This window comes from Neolamprologus brichardi, chromosome 13 (assembly GCF_056152115.1).
Source record: "Neolamprologus brichardi isolate AB-2024 chromosome 13, ASM5615211v1, whole genome shotgun sequence".
In the NCBI taxonomy this organism is placed as follows: domain Eukaryota; kingdom Metazoa; phylum Chordata; class Actinopteri; order Cichliformes; family Cichlidae; genus Neolamprologus; species Neolamprologus brichardi.
Window position 1 is genome coordinate 14,180,256 of NC_142116.1, and position 12,962 is coordinate 14,193,217.

Sequence of the window (12,962 nt, forward strand, 5' to 3'; positions counted from 1 at the left end):
ACCCGATGAGGCAGGCTAGCTGAGTTTCTGAGCCTGCTACTAAAACAGCTCCTTTGTTAGGTACACCTGACAAACTGGTTTAACTGCTTGTTAACACAGAATTTAATCAGACAATCAAATTGAACCTGTGTATCTACACATGGTCAAGATGACCTGCTGAAGTTCAAACTGGGCATCAGAACGGGGGCAAACAGGTGATTTAAGTGACTTTGAACATAATACGGTTGTTAGTGCTGGACAGACTATTTTGAATATTTCAGAAACTCTTGATCTACTGGGAATTTCCCAAATAACCACCTCTGAGAATGGTCCAAGCAGCAGTTCTCTGGAAGAAAATGCCTTGTCAGAGAAGGTCAGAGAAAAATGTCTGGACTGCTTCAAACTGATAGGAAGGCAACAGTATCTCAAATACCCACACACAGCAACCAAGCTATGGAGAAGAGTGTCTCCAAATGCTCAACATGTTGAACCCTGAAGCAGATGGGCTCCACTAGCAGAAGACAACAATGGCTCTTGTTAATTAAGAACAGGAAATTGAGGCTACAGTTCACATAGGATCTAAATCTATGCTATGAAGAGTTAAAACAGTACTAAAGGCAAAAGGTGGCCTAGTACTACCAAGATGTACCTAATAAAGTGTTCGCAAGTGTATAACATTATTTAACGTATGGACATTGTTTACAAGTATAAACTACATGTAATAGTTGTGTAAGTACTGTATCACTTTCAGTTTATGGTCGTTCCAAATATATAATTGTATAGTTCATAACTGAGAACTGCTGTTTGTAGCTGGAATTTTTCTAAACAATTAGGAGAATGTCCAGGTTTAGAACACAAATACATCCATTTTAATTTGAGAAAAAATACAAAAAGAAACCATGTACAATCTATGTACAATTTTTTTGTACAAGACAGTATATTTATCAGCAGATTATATTTGACAGAGTCAGGTAGATCAACTCAGCACCATCAAATAATCCATTTATCCATCACATCTTGAACGCATCCAAACTAATTAGACTGCTGTGTCAAACTTCCGTTTGCTGCAATGATGATGTACTAAGAAATCCTATCTGTGATAAACAAGAGCAATATCTTGAATTCTTCCTGAACTGATAGGCAGCCAAAAAAAAGCAAGTTTTCTTTAAAAAAAAAAAATGCTGAATGCAGTTTTCATGTATTATTAAGACTTGAGACCCACCTCCTATCCCCATAAGTATTTTATGTTCTATTATATATCTAGTACATTTCCCAGCAAATAAGTTTCTATTTCCATCCTTTACAGCAAAAAAATAGATTAACAAAATTAATGCAACATACTGTAACAGTAACATATGATGCGTCAGTCTTTTGATTTGTTCAGTGGATAACAACACATCTGTGCATCTTTCAGTCATCCATATCTCATTACACTGTATGACACAACCTGCTAACCTTTAACAAAGCATCTGGCAGATAGGACATGTATGATTTATTGACTGAAGCTTGTATCCATCTGCCCCATCAGCCCCCCGGGCCTCCTGTATGCCACTTTTCGCTTTAGTGGGACTTAATATGGGCCCTCCTCTTGACCTCCTGCACTGCCTGGCACTATACTGGCATGGAGGCATTGATGGCTTGGATGTTCTCCATGTCAGTACAAGACTTAATTCTCACAGTGGAAAACACGTGGACTCCCTTAAAGGTAGCCTGTGTCCCTGAATGACTGAAGGATGCCTGCTCAACTGAACTCTTCATGGCACTTCAAAAAAAAAACACTCTAAAAACTTTAGAGGTATACAATGCGAAGAACATCTGAAAAGATGTAGGAAGGAGAGACATCTCAGTCCAGTGTTGTGAGTAATGCCAGCCTGAATGAGTTGTGCAATGAGGGTTCAGGTCTAAAAAAAAAAAGCACAGTAATCAAGTATAATGAAAGTAAATGGTGCATTACTTTGCGAGTTTATGCCGGTTTGCAGCATGTACCACTTTGCTATGTTTAAGTGCCTCAAAAATATTCTGTAAACAAATAAGAAGCAGTTGTGACAGTTTGTGATAGATAATGATGAGCTGACAAAATGGAATGTAAACCCTGTTACAAAGCAAAGTAATAGAAACAGGAAAACGAAGGATGTCCTGTCTTTCGATAATTGCTGAATTGGTGCTACCTTTCATCTTCGTGATGGCTGATCAAATTCTGCCTAACCTATCCATGTGCCGCATACAGTACTTGAATAGTCTCCGCATTCCTACAATAAACCAAGATCTTTTATTTTTTTGAGATACATATTCATGTTTTTTTTTTTCTCAACAGAACAATCAGTTTGTCGATTTTTATGTAGAATGAGCGACCGACGTTACCAAATATTAATTCCTTAAAGTTCAGGCTAGAAAGTATGGCGTTAACAACCCAATTATACGTACATTTTACTCACATATTTTTCCAAAAAGAAACCTATTTGCTACAATGTGTGACAACGATGTAATCACAGTTCAAAAGTTCACTTCAGGACAATGTGTATGAGGCTTCAGCATAGTTGTACCACACCCAATAGACGGACACTGAGGCTCAGATCATTTTGATTGAGAAAGAAATGTGATCTATATCATGGGTTGAGTTTACACAAACATATTTAGCACAGTATCATCTTTTCCATTTTCCAAAATTGTTTTCTATTTTCAGAATGACGTTCTCTTTACAATCTATAGAGCAGGATCGCTGCAATAAACAAACAGCGTCTCCCGGGCATATTCTGTGGAAAATACCAGCACACTTTGTGGTAGTGTACACACTCCTACTCCATGCTAGGGACCTAATTTAGGTCACAGTCATCTAATAAAGGTCGTTCGGTTCTGGTCTGCACACAGTGGGAGAAACTTTCTATTCATCCCGTCATTATTAACCATTCTAATCCACTCCTTAGTTAAGTACATTTACCCCCTCCCCCAAAACACAACTCCTTTACGCCTTTCTTCCCTTTATGCATGTTCTCAGCAAGGGACGCTTAGTAGTAGACACATTATTTAGTAGACACTGCATCTGTGCAACCAAAGGAGGCTTCCGATTAGCCTAAATTTATTTCTACAAGCACTCAACAGAGCTGAGCTGCCAAGCTGAAGATGTTTTCACAATGCAAGCTAGTCTAAGCTATGTTAGCTCCAGAGTGATGCAGTCTGTCAGAGAGGGGCTAGGGCGATTAAAAAAATAATCATTTGTTTTAGTATACGTGACAAAGTGACAGTCCAACATAAAATCTTTTGATATGTAGTTGTAATTAAATATATCAATTCAGTCTTCTCCTAAAGTACTTTTAACTTTGCTCTTGACTAGAAAAATAAGTACAAATTGATTATGTTTATGGATATAAAATAATTATGCTGAAATGTATAAATCCCACTACTTTTTTTTTCTTGGACGAGGTTGACCATTAGGAGTACGAGGCTACCGGGTCAATCCTCCGTCCATGCACCAGCCTCATTTGGATATATAGGCGCGTTAGCATACAGAAAATACACTCATGTTGCACCCGAGCACGTTCCACTTCCTTGTCCTTATGCCTGTGGCATTTGTTGCATTTCCACCAACTATGCTTGAGCATTTCCTCGTGTTCGAGGACTGAACACAGCAGCTTGGCGTGTGCGACATCTGGGCTGGCAACAGAGAACATCCAAGCTCTTTACTGCCTCTGTGCCAACCCCGTGCCAGGCAGTTGCTCCGATCAAAGGAGGACCCACTGATGCCCACTATTACGCAATATGTGGCATTTCTTTCCTCATATATTAACTTTATGTTACAGGCAATACACCACTTTGCTGAGTGATCCCAGTGCTGTTACAGTTATAACGCCATGCAGCTGCTGTTCATGTTAGATACGCTCAATCATAGTTGGCTATTTTGGTTTGGTTTTGGATGCAACTCAATGCCTTTGTTAGAACACCCAAGTGATTTATGATCTCCTACTGTTTGTGTCTATTACTCTTTTTTTCTTTTTTTTCCAAACATGCTGTCCCCTCAAAGGTGCTTCATCACATACAAATCAGTGTTGGTGGGGAGTGACAGTGCAGCATCAGAAGGACAAGTGGCTGTAATACAACACACACATACACACAGTTTATACATAAACCTGAATGCATGAAGGACAGAGCAGGTTTTTGTTGTTGTTGTTGTTTTTTTTTATCCTTTTCATGTATTCAGGCTGATTAACCGCGATATCTACTGGGCTCAAGCACAGGTATCTGACACATCAGCAGAAGACTCGGGCTCTCCTTCCAGCCAGCATGCACCAACACTGCACCATTGTCTTGAGTTTTTAGATTACCAATTTGCGATATTTGATTTCCTTTTTTTTTGTTTTTTGTTTTCAGGGCTGGATTGATCTCACTCAACATGGCGAGTCAAGGTGAAACAGCAAAAGCTTAAAGCAATGACACGATGAGTAACAAACTGAGAACAAAATTAGTATGCCTCCAAAGCCGAGCAGCTCTTCCTCCGTCATCTCCTCAATGACTCTTTACTCAGAGGTGGCGTGGGGAGGTGGGGGTGTTGATGTTTCCAGTTGTTCTGTGGAAAGAAACTTGTTCAGTTTTAGTGCAAATAGAACAGAAGCAGACGGGAGATATGACGGCGATAAACCCAGCCGGTTTGATGTGACGCAACTGAGTTAATCTTTGGGAGATGATATGATCAGTTTATCGCTGCAACCCTCATCCTCCAATAACCAGTCACCTCAGCCATGGAGTCTGGTCACATGAAGAGGTGAACTATTGCAAAGAATTACAGGAAGTACTCTTCTTCTTTTTTTTTTCCGTCAACTCTCAAAATAATTCCAAAAAGTGCTAGAGGGAAGGGGCTGTACAATCCTTATTTGATTGTCATTATGTACATTTCTATGGACACATAAATAAATAAAACAAATGTCCAAGAGCATGGAAGTAACATTAAACATATACACATAGGAGGTCCCTTCCCAGTCTGGGTTCCTGTCCAACCCTCAATTAGAAGAATGAGTGAGGAGAAATGTGTCAATCTTCACCACCTCTGTCATCATCATCATCATCATCATCCCTCCTTTGGTGATCTCTTCCAATCTCTTTCGTAAAGAGCGTACAGATGTCTGGTGAGTCAGCGAGAAAGCCTGGTGTTCAGCATTCATCTTCAACTTCTCTGATTGGTGGAATCAGACTACTAGTGGATTTGTATTGGTTGACTTGGTTGGCCATGTGAGTGCTCATGGGCTTGATCTGAATGTTCCTTGGGTAGGCATTTTCTGGTTCATCTGTAAACCATTTCTTTTCTAAAGGGGAAAACGTGAGAGAGGAAGAAAACAAGGGTTTAGTTAGAAAAAGTATGCAATGCTGGTTTAGTTACAACCATAATGCCTCAGTTTAAGTGAGATTAAGATTTGCATGGCATTCTTTGTCGTACGCAAGGTCCACTTTCAGTTTGGTTTCTGGTGACCTGAGCCAATCTGAAGTTGATATGGTGGCATTGTCCATAACTGACTTTGTATTTGCGTGGGTATGTTATATCAGATTTCTAATTAATTGTGTGAAGACTGATAAGACAAAAGAAAAAAGAAGAACAGACTAGTATGCTATACAGTACATACTAAAGCATATTTCAGGATCTGCTCACCCAAATTACAAAACAGAAAACTGTTTCTTTTTTACCATTTCTCCTGTTTTTGGATAGTTTTGGTTTTATTTCCAGATTTTGAGACATCCATTCCAGAGATTTCTGCTGTCACCACAATACAGAGTCAATGTCAGTTGACTCTGTGTTGTCAATTCTTAAAAAATAGTCTAAATAAAGACTATTTTTTAAGAATCTCTTTATAGCAAAGAAATAGTCTGTATAAAACCTCCAATGAGTGTATTCCTCTGACCAGCCAGACTCAAGATGTGGAACGGGTGGATTCAAATTCAACATAAATACCCACAAATTGCCAAGGGCAGTGTGAGTGGAAGCAAATGTGGGACTTTTTTTTTTTTCAATTAAAGGAAAAAAAAATCTGGGTGAATTTAAATATCAAGCCTTTACAATATTAAAGTATAGCAATAGATTCAGAAATCTTGGTATTATTATTAAAACGATGTAGATGCATTGCCATTTACAAGAATACACATTTGACACATTTTTACAGGGGCTCATTTACCATTCTAAGAAATATGGTGTGTAAAATATATACACACACTATAAATAATATATACACATAAATTTGCAAGTCATTTAAACATTATTTACATAAAAGTAATAAAGACAAAATATTAAGTGCTGGTGCTAAGAAAAAAGTTGGGAAGGGAACAAAAAAGCATCTCTCCATCTGTACTAAACTGGCCTTCCTGGCAGCCTGTCCCATCACCCTTTGAAAATATTTGATAATTTCCCTTAACAACAATAGTGGATTATTATGAATTATTTAAAAGCTGAAATTCAATATAAGCAAAAATGAGGAAACATTTTGCTTTGAAAGCAGCAGAATCTCCTCAGTTCACACCCAGAAAAATGAAAGATTAGAGTATTAAAAGAAGAGGGAATGCAACATAGCCCTTAGTAAGTCTGTGTCATGATTTTTTTTTTAAGCGTGAAATCAAGTTTAGAAAACAAAAAGAAACCAACGAAAATTATTTTTAAAATATTTGACTGGTTATTTGTTTTTTGCTTTTTTAATTTTTGCATTCTATTTTTCTGCTACACAGCTTGCTCATCAAAGGTTGGTCACACTCATGATCATAGTATAAAAGATGATATAAAAGGTACCAACCCTAACCCTACTGATCATAGTTTAAAAGACAGATTTTAGCACTGAGATTTAACACAGTGGTTAAATTAGTCCCCTTATGAAACCTGTCCTTCATGTAGTGAAACTGAATGCAATGTGCAAGGACCTGACTGAGAAATGGGCTAACTTGTGAATGACAAGTTGCTAGCTGATGAGCATGTCCCCTTGAACTGGTTCATTGCTTTTTCATGTAAAAAGTGGCACTATTCCTAAAAAGTGGTATAAGCACATGTGTGCACAAATGTGCTGGTACAAAAGATGGAACCACTGACATCAGTGAAGCAAAAACATCTCACTGAATCATAGATACAGTTTGCGGATTTTACTTATTAATTCAATTTTCAATTCAATTCAGTTTAATTTTCTTTATACAGCGCCAAATCACAACAACAGTCACCTCAAGGCGCTTTATATTGTACAGAGAAAAATTCAACAATAATATGACCTCCTATGAGCAAGTACTTTGGCAACAGTGGGAAGGAAAAACTCTTTTTAACAGGAAGAAACCTCTGGCAGAACCAGGCTCAGGGAGGGGCAGCCATCTATTAAAGCTTTTTCAAATGGATGTTACCCAAGCGTTTGCTACTTGAAGCTATGCCATGTTCTACCATTAAGCCACTTAAAAATTGAGCAGGATTTCAAAAGGTTAAGGAGAGGACTGGCTCTGCACCAGCACTACATCGGTGGAAAAGAGGTAAAAGATCCTAGCTGTGAGCAGGGATGCAGTATTTCTTGTTTGGTAAAACTGGGGTTCTGTTATTAAACTGTTATTATCCAGAGAGGTCCCACTGTCTGTGCTTTTCAGGTGCAGCATCTGAACAGATTTTCAGCACACACAATAAACCTGAATTACTCCAACTAAACGAAAACCAAATAAATAGCTCACCTCCTCTGGAAAAACAAACAAATAATAGTGGATTAGGATTGACAGAATAACAGGGAACCAGAGGATGATCCACAACTGAACCAGTACTTTGTACTTGTAAACACTGAATTTAATTAATCTTTTCAAATATCGACAGGAAAATGTGCCTTTTGTGGTAAACTCTAAATTGTTAGTGCTGTGAAATTCTATTCACTTGTGTTGTATTTGGATGGTCGCAGAAATCAAAGAAATAGATACCATGCAATAAAACCAGAACTTTTTGTAGGACCATTTACCAATAGTGGAATTATAGAAAATATGTCTTTTGCAATTTGGGTGATCTGGTTGTTTAGCTAATAATTTTAAAAAGTGCACCATACCCTAAACAGTCACATTTCAGAGTGAGCTCTTAAAATCACTGTCAGCATGAGAGCAGGAAGGAGATTTGAGAGGGTTGGATGTGTCATCTAGGAGAGAATCTCTTCATGTTTAAGTAGGCTATGAGAGCAGTGTTTCTGAGGAAAGGGAAGTGTGTATGCCAGCTGTCAGAAGTTTGTAAACTCACTCCCAGCACTTCACAGGCGACTGCAATGCCATTCAAGATGTCACTTCCTTTTGGGTGAAGTTGTAATATCAAATTTTAACTTTGCGATGTGGAGCACACCCTGTGCACGCATCTGTGCGTGTGTGTGCATGTGTGAAAGTGCTCGTCTACATGCAGGACCGCATGTGCAGAGATTCATTTGTGTGGGCTTGAGTGTGTGTGTGTGTGTGTCAGCAAGCTTGAGGCTGCAGGGCTGTGTGTTACAGCAAAGACATTTGATGTGTAGAATTGTGCCTGAGGTGAAGCAAGATGTCTGCCATCTCTCTCCGGAGTCTACTGCTGATACGGTGAACTTAGTGATGTCGCCTCAAACCACCATATCAGGCGTGCAGGGTTACAAGGAGGAGACTTACAGACTCATATTCCCCCTTCAATTTAAACTCTAAATTGGTCACACCTCCCACTTTTGCAGTGTGACCGATGGCACAGGGCTGGACACACTTTCTTAAAGTTCTGTGAAGAAGTAAGCAATTTGGCTGCATCAGGGGGATTTGAATCAGTCTGACCTACATGTGAGCTATGGTACATGTATGTACAGTATTACAACACGTAGTTGCTCTGCGGTACATGCTGATGCTGTTATAATAACATAGTTGCTGTGCTAAATGAGAGGATAAATTTTACATCTGAAAGTCTGCTACAGTCGTCTCATAGCATTCAATAGGAGGGAAGATGCGCAAACACACAGACCTCTCACACAATGCAAACCATCTCAAGTTCAAATAAACCGTAAGAAGGCATGATAGATAATGGGAAAAAAAAATGTGGAAGATGATTTTGTCTGTAGGAGAGAGGAAAAAAAATCATATCATGAAATAAATAACTGAGGTAGAGGCACAAAGGAGGGGGAGGGCAGGGTGGGGCAGGGTGGGGTGGTAGGGTGTAGGGGTTGTCTCAACCTCATGCAGTGTGGAAATGGTCCTGATCATGGCAGGGAGGCAGGAGCAGCAGCAGACATTTTGCTTTCCAGATGAAAGCAAAACTTAAACTGAGGCATGGTTTACTTAACGTCTGAAGAACGTAAGAAATAAAACAAACTCCCCTCATCATAACAATATCCACAGAGGACATAGTTATGATCAGAACCCCAGGTAAAAAGGTTGCTAAGTCATGCAGAATCGTTAACTTGCATACCTTGGCCCATTCTATTCATCCTTGTTGCACTTCAGAAAGAGAGGTAAGTAATCTACTGTAAGTGAGGCGTATTTACAGTTAATACACAACTAACAAATGGCTACCAGTCTATCTTATGCGTACATGTTGTCATTACAGCATTCGGTTGATATAATACATCTACGTTTCAAGATGTATTCAGGACTTTTCCTTTACTCCTTAACAGCTCTGGAGTACGATTGTAACAAATCTGCATGCTTTTAGAATATGTCACGCTTCAAAAATGACTTTATTCTCCCAAGTCAAAAGAAAATTACGCTCATTTTTGGGAGAAAATATGGAATAAACACCAAGTATTGTCAAAAATATTTCACCAAATTTGAAAATAATCTTATAAGTGAATAATAAAGTACAGGAAATAATAGCCTGCTCAAAAGGGCTACGAACATGGACATGCAATAAAGCAGTACAGATGCATCCATGATTAACAAAATATCAACACTGCTAATGAAGGATGATCTTATGAGTATCTGTAATGTCAAGGCAAATCAACTTAATATTAAATATCAGCTACAGTAGCTAAATCACAGTACGTTACATCCATGATCCAGGTGTGCTGATCATGTGCACAAATATCCAACACATAACAGTTACTTACTCCACAAATACTACAAGATAAACACAAAACAACTAACTATTAAGACAAATACAACAGGTAGACCAAACGACATATTGAATGTGAGTTGTGGTTGGGGCTTTTTACTGTAATCTTCTTTCCAACCAAAAAAATGGCCTTACTGTTTACAAAAGAGGCTCGAGTCTTTGAGGCAAATAAATGAACCCAGTTCTCCACAAAGTGAGTTTACCAATTTGCTTATGCCATGTTATGACTGCAGTGATGTCAGAGTGAAGACCACATGCAGATGATTATGAACAAAACACACAAACACAGGGCATGGACGCAAAGCACAAACACATAATACACAGTAATCATCAGTGCATGTGTCATCACCGTCTACACACACAAACACACACACACGCACACACCTATAGCATACTTTACAGGTTGGGTGTAAAACACTAATCAGGCAGATTGCAGGACATGTGCGTATGCGTACTTCTGTTTTTCGCGGGACTCCCGGGTCTTGCTGCTGCGGTTCTGCCGGTTCGATGGGGGGATGGAGTGCACGGATGAGCTCTTTTTGCTGGAGGAATGGGAGGAGTGGGAAGAGTGGGACAAACTTGTCCGGGACTGGCCGGCGTTGTGGTCGAACTGCATTAGGCAGAAGATCAGGTCGGTGGGCACCAGTTCAAATTCGTATGGAGGGTTTGTGATCACATACCTAGCCGGAAAACACATGTTACAGACAATAAGACTCAGATACATCAATGAAAGAGCGGCAAAGCATTTACTGCAACATTTAAAAATTAAACATAAATGAATATACAGTCATGTTAAAAAGAAAGTTTCCACAGGCCTCTAAGTACACCCTTACCTTTTCTAGAGGGATTAAATTAATAAGTAGCAGCCAGCCACTTCTAATCAAATGCAACTGAAAATCAGAAAGCGTGATCAACTCTGTAAAAGCACGGGTTTTGGCAGTTTGCAGTGTGGAGCATTCAGGTAAATGTTAACACAATAGCACAATCTTCCCAGGAGTGGAGCTCCCAGCAAATTCACCCCAAGATCAGAGAAAACGATCAGAGAAACTCTGACATAAAATTGCACAAAACCCAAGAGCTACATCTCAGACTCTATGGGCTCTGGCTAGTATTTTAAATGTTAAAGTTCATGACTGCACAATTAGAAAAAGACTGAATAAAAATGGCTCATTTGGAAGGGATGCAGGATACCAGAATATGAGCACAAACACCTCGGCGAACTGTCAAGCACGGTGGTGGAGTGGTGATGATTTGGGCTTGCTATGCAGTCACAAGACCTGAACACCTTGTAGTCACTGAGTTTAATACTAATGCCTCTGTATGCAACAGTACTCTGGAGTCTACAAGCGTAATCATTCATTCTATTACATCAAGATATTCATTTTGTCAATGAGCAAAAGCAAGTATCATACCGTTTTGTACATTGGCTTGGTGCACCGAGATGTGCATCTCTTAATCTGTAGATTCCGAAACACAGCATGTTGTATGTCTTCAGTGCTTTGCAGAATAAATCTCCATAGCAGCCGCCATCCTGGTGAACAACAGAACAAAGAAACCATGATTGTGTGTTAGGTCAGTCAGGTTAGGACAATAAATGGAATTGTTAAGTTGTGAGATTCATGCGCTCTGTACCAGTCTTTTGCTTGCCAGTAAACAGCAACTTTTGGCAGAGGAGACTGCAATAAAACTGGCAGTGTTGTAAAATTATGCCAGAGTTCATCCAAGAAAAAAACAAAACAAAAAGAACTTCATTACTCATAGTTTACAAAATTAAGAAAACCTGTTAAAAACAAGGTTGGAACCAATTAGAACCAACACCATGTTGGTTCATTGTTCTCTTCAAAGCAATCTTCCCTCTCCACCCACTAAGGCTTGCTTTGCACGATCACTGTTCTTCACATCAGATTAAGGCCCGGGAGCAGCAGAGGTGGGCAGATGTGTGCTGCTGGGTAGTGGCAAAATGTGTCATCTGCACTTAAACATCCACTTACCCCTAAGTCAGCAAATGGCCCGTCGTAGAGGGCTAGCTGGGCGACGCGACACCTGTCTCTGTTGGCCAGAGTTTGCGGTGTGCTGTAGCCTCCTCTGAGAGCATTCTCTTCAGCCAGCAGAGCCTCCAGCTCTGGCGTGGCTCCCCCTGTTACCAGCGTTCGAATCAGCGTGAGGATATTATCATTAAAGTATGTCTGGAAAGAGAAAAAAAGGTATATGTATAAGCAGATGCCTTTAGAGTCACCAGCAGAGCTATAGCAGACATAAGCATAAAGTGCTTAGACCTTACTACCTCTCCATACTCATTAGTTATTGAAAACATATTTTCTTCCTTACCTCTTATGATATTTCACTGGAGGTAGTTTGGACTTTATTTACTGAAGTTATTAATCTTTAGGTTTCTGATAATAAATGAATTTATTTGAAAATTCAACAGAAACACATCTTTGTAGAAACCACTTTGCTGTTATTGTCAATAACCCACAGATCTCAACACTGACATTTTTCACTGTGCCCGTTTCTTATAAAATATACATTTTTTTAAAATGCTGTTATTTTTATGCAATAGTGAATATTTGTTTTTAAAAAATGATATTTTAAAATCTTTCTTTTCATGCGCCATTCACCAAGATTAATACATTAAAATATTCTTTTAAAAACTGACTTTGAAAACGGAACCATATACATGAATAAATACAACTAGATATAAGTGCAAACATATGCTTTTTTGGGGGGGTTAGTTGGTGAACTAGCCCTTTAAGTATTCAATATGAGAAATGTTGCATTAGGTTGCACTAAAATATACATAAAATTCAAGATACATAAATCTATCAAATTTTAGAGCTACATGGTCAAGGGCATTTTGCTAACCATAGTACATGTGGGATCATTGCATTAAATAAAACACTAGTACTTCCACAAAACATAATTCTTTCCTCTACGCACCCCACAAGGTCTGCTTTGA

At 39.0% G+C, this 12,962-nt stretch overlaps 1 protein-coding gene across 6 annotated transcripts in view; it reads right to left on the bottom strand.

Moving 5' to 3' along the window:
* Window positions 1–825: 825 nt before the first annotated feature.
* Window positions 826–12,962, bottom strand: part of kcnma1a (potassium large conductance calcium-activated channel, subfamily M, alpha member 1a) — a 146,679-nt gene continuing 134,542 nt past the window's right edge. For 4 of the 6 annotated variants that reach the window (XM_006783790.3, XM_087850196.1, XM_006783793.3 and 1 more), the window contains 5 exons: window positions 11,998–12,192; window positions 11,419–11,537; window positions 10,462–10,686; window positions 9,365–9,393; window positions 826–5,273 (listed from right to left, as the gene is read on the bottom strand). In XM_006783790.3, coding sequence (XP_006783853.1) covers window positions 5,122–5,273; window positions 9,365–9,393; window positions 10,462–10,686; window positions 11,419–11,537; window positions 11,998–12,192 — 720 coding nt within the window. In that variant the 3' untranslated portion in view covers window positions 826–5,121. The remainder of the gene's footprint in view (window positions 5,274–9,364; window positions 9,394–10,461; window positions 10,687–11,418; window positions 11,538–11,997; window positions 12,193–12,962) is intronic. The other 2 variants (XM_035904692.2, XM_006783795.3) reach the window with 1 other exon arrangement.